Below are 8,722 nucleotides of genomic sequence, written 5' to 3'. Positions count from 1 at the left end.
TTTCTTTGTATATAATATGTTGGACCTATATATTGCACACTTTTATCAATATTCAATATACAAGCATTTATACAATTCTTCTTGGTATCAGAGCAGTAATTGCTCTTGGGTCCTAAATCTTTGAAAGTTGACAATTTCCCCCTGCATATAGGATTTTATCTTTTTCTTCTTGCAATCGCCTCCCCAGCTTCCTCGACTCCGGCAATTGTTCAGCTTCCTCATCCCCGGTGACGATTCTTCTTTTGTCGACGACTCTCTCCTCTTCTTTGGTCATCTTCCGATTAGCGCCAGCCACTATTCTCTTCTTCTTCATTGTCTTTATAGTGACTTTTTTTGCAAATATGCTTGCTCTTGTCAGCCGCCACGAACTGTGTTTCTCTGGAAATCGTTTGTACTTTCTAGTCGTGCTCTAATAGCACTCCAACTGTTCTCCAGCAGTGCTCCAGCCAATTTCTTATTTTGTCTTATTAAAGCTTTTTTTTTTTTTTTTTCTCATGGCAAATTCGTCATAGTCCACCACTTCAACTGTGACCACCACCACTTTAGGCGTCCTTTTCTCGGTCAACTCTGCTTCCTCAGTTGTTCAGCCGACGATCTCCGTGCCATCCTCATCCTTCTCCATGGGCAATTTTCTTTACCTACCATCACACCAACAAGTTACTCTTACTCAGGTGCTCACTTCCACGGCTGGCTTATTTCACTCGTCAACACTTATTTCACCCCAACCATAACCTATGTTGTTGCCACCCTTACCTACCACAGTCAACATCAGAAGCTACTTTTCTTCTGCCATGGAGCGCGATACATATCGCTCCTGGAAGTCCTAGTTTCTTGATGTCCTTGCTATCCATGACCTACAACATGTCATTACCGGTGATGCTCGTCCCCTTGCACCCTTTTTGTCTGATGCCACTACAAACCCAACTTATTCCCATTGTTTACAGACTGACAGATTTGTTTTGACATGGATCAAGTCTACTATTTCGCCTTCTATTGTCCAGAATCTTTTACTGCCATGCACCACTACTTTTGAAGCTTGGGTCATACTTGACCGTTGCTTGAATCCTTTTTCTGGTGTTCATCTTCGTTCTACTTGTGATTGACTGCGCAATCTCCAAAAGGCCACTGACCAATCAATGACTAATTATATTATTGATGCTAAATCTATGTTTGATTCTTTTTCTGCAGTAGGTTTTCCAATTTCAGAATCTGACTTTGTGGAATATATTGTTGATGGCCTCGGTCCAGAATATCAAGGGTTCATCACCGATCTCCATCTTTGGCCTTCCACTACCTTTGATGAATTATTTGATCCTCTAGTTCAGGAAGAGGGGTTTCAACAGAAAAACTCTAGTTTGTCCACTCAAGCTGTGGCCATGGCTGCTAACCACACTTCCTCATAGTCATCTGCGTCCTTTGGCTCTTCTTCCAACTGACGCAACTATCGTTCTCACAATCAAGGCAATTGTGGGTGAGGCATTGGTGGTCAGAATAATCAGTCATGCCAACTGCCTTCGCCTTCTTTCCAACCTCATCTGCTACCTACTCCAGTTGGTGTTCTTTCGCAGGGTGCTTGTCAGATTTGCGACAAACATGGGCATTCTGCTCATGTTTGTCCCCAACATGGCAACTTTGCATATTCTGCAGACTCTGTTTTTACAACTTTTGCTGCTATGTTTGTGTGTGTCCCCTTTGACTCCAATTGCATTCTTGATTTTGGAGCCACACATCATATGACACCAATGCTACTACCCTATCCTCTACTCAACCTCATAATGGTACGTCTTCCATTCTAGTTGGGAATGGTCAGTCCTTATCTATTACTCATAAGGGTGATGTATGTCTTTCTGAGTCTCATAATTATAGAATTATTTTGTTTGATGTTTTGTGTGTTCCATCAATTCATAAGAATTTATTGTCTATTCATACACTTGCATTAGATTCTAATTCTGTTTGCATTCTTGATTTATCTGGCTTTGTTATCAAGGCAAAACAGACAAGTCAGATTCTTCTCTCTAATCACAACAGTAATGAGTTATACCAATTATCGTCTCCTATTGTCACCATTCTTTCATCTATTTATGTATCATCTGATGTCTGGCATCATCGTCTTGGACACCCTTCCCTTGCTATGCTCAAGACTATGCTTGCCTCTGTGTCTAGTCTAGTTCAGGATCTCTCTGTTGAGTGTCCAATATGTCCTCTTGGTAAAGGCTGTCATCTTCCCTTTGGCAAATGGACATACACAACTAAATCTCCTCTCGAGCTCCTTCATCTTGATGTGTGGGGTCCTACTCTAGTTGTGTCATTGTCTTCTTTTAAATATTACTTATCTATTGTTGACGATTACAGTCGATATACTTGATTTTTTCCTATGTTTAAAAAATCTGATGTCACTGAGATTTTTCATAAATTTAAATTAATGATTGAGAACCTACTTTCATGTTCTATTAAAATTGTGCATTTTGATGGTGGTGGTGAATTTGATAATAAATTGTTTCGTTCCCTTCTTAGGTCCTATGGTATTACCCATCAATTGTCATGTCTTTACACTCCTGCCCAAAATGGTGTCGTTGAGCGGAAACACTGTGACATAGTGGAAAAAAGGACGCTGCCTTTTATTACAATCTAACTTGCCACCATCCTTTTGGGTTGAGGCCTTTTCTACTGCTGTCTTTCTGATTAACAGGTTGCCTACACCAGTGCTCAAGCATTGTTGTTCTTTTGAGGTTCCTTTTTGGTGATCTCTTGACTATAGCTTCCTACAGACTTTTGGCTATGCCTGTTATCCATTGCTTACCCCAACTGCTACTCACAAACTAGCCCCACGCTCTGCTCTCTGTATTTTTCTGGGGTATGACTTGTCACATCTTAGGTAGCGGTGCCTTTATATTCCTACTGGCCGTGTATACATTTCTCGACATGTGATGTTTCATGAGAAAACATTTCCTGGTTATGTCATTGCTGCCACTTCAACGCCACCTCATTCGGACTTTCGACCTTTGTCTGTTCCATCCACAGTGCTTCAGCTTTCCAATGCTCTTAGATCTAGGCTTGCCTTTTCATTTGCACTGGCCATGCCACCATCATCTACCATTGTAGATCAATCTTCCAGTTCAGTTCCATCTGACTCCACTAGTTTTCCTCAGTCCCCATCAGCTAGTACTCATTCTTCTTCTATCAGGGATTTCCAATCATCTCCTTTGATGCTTACAGATTGTGTGCCTCCCTGTTCTACAACACCACCAGCACCAATCCGTTAGAGGTATCGTAGTCTCTATGATATTATGGCCTCCTCACCTTATGTGCTTCTGGATGCTCTTACTGTAGAGACACTAGATCTTATGCTGCATGAACTAACATCCTTCAAGCAAGCATAATCTGTCACTCATTGGCATCAGGCAATGTGTGAAGAAAATAATGCCCTTTTGTGGAATAATACTTGGGGTTCTTGTTCCACCTAGTCCTCACCAGAATCTTGTTGGTTGTTGTTGGGTGTACAAAGTTAAACGTCAAGCTGATGGGTCTGTTGAACAATATAAGGCTCGTCTAATTGCGAAGGGTTTTCATCAGCAGCTTGGTATGGATTTTGATGGTACTTTTAGTCCCGTTGTTAAGCCTATCACTATTCGCACTGTTCTTACTCTTGCCACAATGCGTGGTTGGCTACTTCGTCAACTTGACGTCAAGAATGCATTTCTCTAGGTTTATCTCACTGAAGAAGTATTCATGGAGCAACCTCCCCGGTTTCATTGACTCACGGTGACCCTCTTATATTTGTCAACTTATTAAAGCTATCTATGGTCTTAAGCAGGCTCCTCGTGCATGGTAACATCGTCCATACTCCTTTTTGATTGCTACTGGATTTACCAATAGCTGCTCTAACTCCTCTCTCTTCATCCATCGAACATCTGGATCTATTGTGATTCTTCTTATCTATGTGGATGATCTGGTTGTCGTTGGTTTAGACCCCTCTGCTGTAATAGATTGTGTCTCTTCGTTATGTTCTACATTTGCCTACCGAGACTTGGGCTCTCTTGGTTTCTTTCTTGGCATGGAAGTTGTTCGAGATAATACTATTCTGTATCTGTCTCAGCGACGTTATGTGGTGGACTTACTTGCAACTTGATTCTTGTGCACCATGTGTTACACCCTTTAGCTCCCCCAAAGCATCACAATCCTTAGATGATGACCTTTTCCCGATATGACCCTTTATCGTAGTATGGTGGGTGGTTTTCAATATCTCACACTCACTAGGCCGAACATTGCCTTTGTTGTAAATGAGGTTGCTCAAAGATTGTCTGCTCCCACTCAATGTGATATGCGTTCTATCAAGTGAATTTTTCGGTACCTTAACGGCACACTATTTCATGGTCTCACTTTTCATCGCGGCCCTAGCCTTCATCTTCTTTCCTATTCTGATGCTGATTGGGCTGCTGATGTAGCTACTTGTCATTCTATCTCTAGTGGTTGTGTTTTTCTTGGTTCCAATCTGATATCTTGGACTGCTAAGAGGCAATTTACTATGTCACGCTCCAGTGCTGAATCGGAGTATCGTGCTTTTGCCCATGTTACTGCTGATGTTCGATGGTTTTGTTATTTACTGTGTAAGCTTGGCATTCCCTTGTATTCTTCCCCATTGCTTCTATGTGACAACCAATTTGCTCTACATATGACAGCTAATTCTATCTTTCATGCTCGCACTTGGCATATCGATATCGACCTACACTTCATTTGTGAGTTAGTTGCTCGCGGGGCCCTTCATCTTCGACATGTCCCCATTGCCTCTCAACTTGCAGATATATTCACCAAAGGCCTATCTCGTGAGCGATTTCAGTCGCTTTGTCTTCAATTGCAGCTCCGAGATCTACCACTTCAATTGCGAGGGAGTATTAAGGAATAAAATCATTCTTATTTTATTTCCTTATTATCATGATTTTTATAATATTATCATTCCTTATATTTTTTATTAATATCATTATTAGGATGATTATATTTCTTTATATATAATATGTCGGACTTGTACACTTCAATATACCAGCAGTTGTGCAATTCTTCACTTCCATGTCAGTGTCCATGTTGTCCTCCCTTTCTTTCTTTTTTCTCTTATCTTTGCCCTCTGTCACTCTTTCTTACAAACCCGAATTGCTGCTTCTTCCTTCAACCACATCAGCCCCTGAGGCCCTGGCTTTTGATCCTGCCGGCGCAGGCCCTTACACTGGTATCTCCGATGGCCGAATTCTCAAGTACATCAATCCCAATGTCGGTTTTGTAGATTTTGCCGTTTCTAGTCCCACTGGGTAAACACCAAACCTTACTATTCCAGAAGAAAACGACAGAATATATATATGCATCAGAAAACAATTGATATTTCATATTTAATTGTTTTGCCCAGGTCGAAGCTGCTCTGTGATGGATCAAATAGCACTAAAGGGCCGGCTTGTGGCCGTCCGTTAGGTTTGGAGTTTAACCTTAAAACGGATATTCTTTACGTTACTGACGCTTATTTCGGCCTTGTATCGGTTAATCCCGGCGGAAGTGTTGCCACACAACTTGCCACATCTGCGGAAAATGTTCCATTCCTATTTCTCAACGCTTTGAACATTGATCAAGATACCGGAATCGTTTATTTCGTTGAAACCAGCACCAAATTTCCGCGAGAGTACTTCTTTTTCCCTTTCATTTCCTGATTTGCCTAATTTCTTTACATTTTTTATAATATAGAAATCCGCGGACTTGTAAAAACCGGAGCTCCCAATAAGTGCTGCCATGGCTGCGAAGCATATAATATGATTTTATTAACCATTCAGGTGGCCATGCGGGGGGTTCCAACACCAAACTTTTTGCCCTTGTTTCAACGCTAACAAAAGTTTAATGTTAAATTTTACAGCAAATTTAATGAGGGTGTTCTCAGCAAAGACACGACAGGAAGATTAATGAAATACGATCCTGAAACCAAAGAGGTGACAGTGTTGCAAAGGAAACTTGGAATGCCCAATGGAGTGGCTGTGAGCAAAGATGGAAGCTTTGTGCTTTATGCAGAAGCAAGTTTTGGAAGAGCACAAAAGTTTTGGCTAACCGGCCCAAAAGCTAACAGTTCAGAAATTTTTGCGACGTTCCAAGGGCGAGGGGATAACATCAAGAGGAACACAAAAGGGGAGTTCTGGATACCTGATAATTCAAATACAACATCTTTGGGAAAGAGGTTTAGTGAAGATGGCAAGCTTTTGCAGACATTAACTTTGAGTGAAGATCCGGCTATACGCTACAGTGAAGTTCAAGAGTTTGAAGGGAAAATATATCTGGGATCTGCAGGGTTAAATGTTAACTATGTTAAAGTTCTTAGTGGATAAACAGTTTGATGCTTAAATAAGTAATTTGTAATTCATCATCGATCCTTAGATTGTTGTTAAGAAATAAGTGATTTGTAGTTTAGCATGATTTGCTTGTTGTTTTCAAAAACAAATAAAATGAATGTCCTTTTATAAAATTCAAGTGCTTTTCATTTTAGTTAACGTTTGAGTTTAGAAGTTTATTATGTAATATGTGCTTGAAAAAATAGGCTGGCATTGATGAATTGCTTTAGACTTTTAGGAAAGTGCTTCATTTCTTAATCCCATCTATTTACAATTGAATTTGATTTAATTAATACTTATAAACTTTAAATTTTAATGCACAATTGATTGGCATAAATAAATAAAATCTGAGCAGAAAGTATGAGGACTGGGTGATTGCATAATAAACTGTATGGTTAATATATTTCTGAAAGAAATTGAAATAATACTATTGAAGATGATCGGTTTTGTAGAACTGATCATACCGAACCTGTATTGAATTATGAATTTACTCCCAATCTAAGTGCAACATGTATCATGAATTTTATAAGAGAATAAAATATTGAGTAGTTAAACTGTATTCATCAAGCGATGCACAAGTTGGATATTTTTTTATTGATTTTTCGAAATACACATACAGTTACGGTTTGACCAATATATTCTATATATAATATATTGAATATTATATTAACGTTTGGTGTCACTCTTCATTTAATATTTTAGGAGTTTTACTAATATTTATATTGCTTTTATGAAACTTTCTAACAATCATGATCTTATATTATAAATAGGGTTGTCAAAATCATAGTAGATAAAAATGTGACATCGCTATAAAATATTGATTAAGTCAGTTTTGCACTGGTCAATCTCTAAGAAAGGGCGGGATCTATCCTTTAAATACACTTTCTTTGTTTGTTTCACTCTTTTTAATCATTTTTCTATTATCTTATTTGGATTAAAAAATAAAATATGTGTTTGTTTACTTATTGAGATCACTATTATGAAAATTAATCTGGATCAAATAAGATTTTTTCTATTGAAAATGAATAGAGGGGGGCTTGGTTTATGTTATCCTATTCAAAACATTTTTCCAACTCTATTCAACTAAAAACAATTACCTATCACTCCTTCTAATCTGAAAATTAATCAAGCAAGACTACCATTGCTTGCCAGCAACCACAACTGACCACCGCCGTTACTGTCGGTGACCATTGCCGGCCGTTGGCATCAGAACAATGCACGACCGATTGAATCTAGCTGGTCGTGCACCGATCTGGCCATTGATGACTGCCAGATTTCGATCGTCATTGATTGCCAGATTTTGGCCGTTAACGATGGCCATAAACCTAGCCATTTCCTACTAGATCTACAGTGGATCTGGTCAGAAACGACCATATTGACGCATGACCGGTTAGATCCAGCTGGTTCTGCGCCATTCCGATGACTGTCGGCTGTCGTCTGACAGTGGACTATCCTATTGGGTGGTTGGAGTGTTTTTGTTAATTTTTAAAGTTTTATTGTTGGGAACGGGGGTGTTTAGCTAAATTAACAAATGTTGAGGGTTAAAAATTAATATAAATATTTTTAGAAAAATTTGTCTCTTTTCTAATTGATTTTGGAATATGGAATTCCGAAGGAGAAAGCCGGTAGTAGATTGCCCTACTTCCAAAGATGGACCATTGAATTATTGGTGATCATTCTACACTCAACTTCTAAAAAATAATTAAAGCATCATCTTCTAGTAGTAGTGGATGTTTAATATTTGAAAATGTGACGCACGTGGCTCATTTGCTACTTGATGGAAATTGGAGGTGTAGGTAGTTTGAAAGATGGATTTGGTGGAATTTGCTTCAAGTGCAAATTTGCTATAGCGAATCTATTTCATTATATCAAATCTCATCGCTGTTGCGAGGATTTTCACTGCCTATTTTAGAAGCTAAATTGTTATGGTGACTTTTAGTTTGTTGTAGTGAATCCAAGTTTGTCATAGCCAGTCCAAATTTACTGTAACGAATGTATAATTCTGTTAAGTGACGTTATTATCATTATTTTTATGATTTTGGGTCAAATTGAATTCATATGATTAGGGACAAGGTGGGAATGCCCCAACTACTATATAAATGTAATTTTTTTAGCGGCCGAACGACTTATGCATACCCAAGGTTTGTTGAAATGACAAATTAATACCCAAAAGGTTTTGAAACGACAAATGGATACCTTCCGTCATGTTCTGTTAATGATTTGGTTAGATAATAGTGAAAAGACAAAATACCCTTGAAGTTTAATTTTAGTATTTTATAAATTTAAAATTTCTAAAAAACCCCCTAGGTTTGCTAATTTGACTAAACACCCCAATATATAAAATTTTATAAATACCAAAAACACCC

General features: G+C 38.7%; 1 protein-coding gene across 1 annotated transcript; it reads left to right on the top strand.

The window, feature by feature from the left end:
- Positions 1-5,064: 5,064 nt before the first annotated feature.
- On the top strand, positions 5,065-6,375 carry LOC116115264 (protein STRICTOSIDINE SYNTHASE-LIKE 12-like). Its single transcript, XM_031401418.1, has 3 exons — positions 5,065-5,300; positions 5,396-5,662; positions 5,891-6,375. Exons 1-3 carry the CDS (start codon positions 5,065-5,067, stop codon positions 6,351-6,353), a joined length of 966 nt encoding a protein of 321 aa, XP_031257278.1. The 3' UTR covers positions 6,354-6,375.
- Positions 6,376-8,722: the final 2,347 nt, after the last annotated feature.

This window comes from Pistacia vera, unplaced genomic scaffold (assembly GCF_008641045.1).
Source record: "Pistacia vera cultivar Batoury unplaced genomic scaffold, PisVer_v2 Contig735, whole genome shotgun sequence".
Lineage (NCBI taxonomy): Eukaryota > Viridiplantae > Streptophyta > Magnoliopsida > Sapindales > Anacardiaceae > Pistacia > Pistacia vera.
Note: the sequence above shows the minus strand (reverse complement) of the source record. Positions and strands in the feature narration are given on the sequence as shown.

Bases quoted from the DNA above. Each gene is read 5' to 3' on its own strand.
- LOC116115264 (XM_031401418.1), top strand. From the start codon at position 5,065: ATGTCAGTGTCCATGTTGTCCTCCCTTTCTTTCTTTTTTCTCTTATCT. The intron at 5,301-5,395 runs GTAAACACCAAA...TGTTTTGCCCAG, and splicing joins GCCGTTTCTAGTCCCACTGG to GTCGAAGCTGCTCTGTGATG. The intron at 5,663-5,890 runs GTACTTCTTTTT...TAAATTTTACAG, and splicing joins AGCACCAAATTTCCGCGAGA to CAAATTTAATGAGGGTGTTC.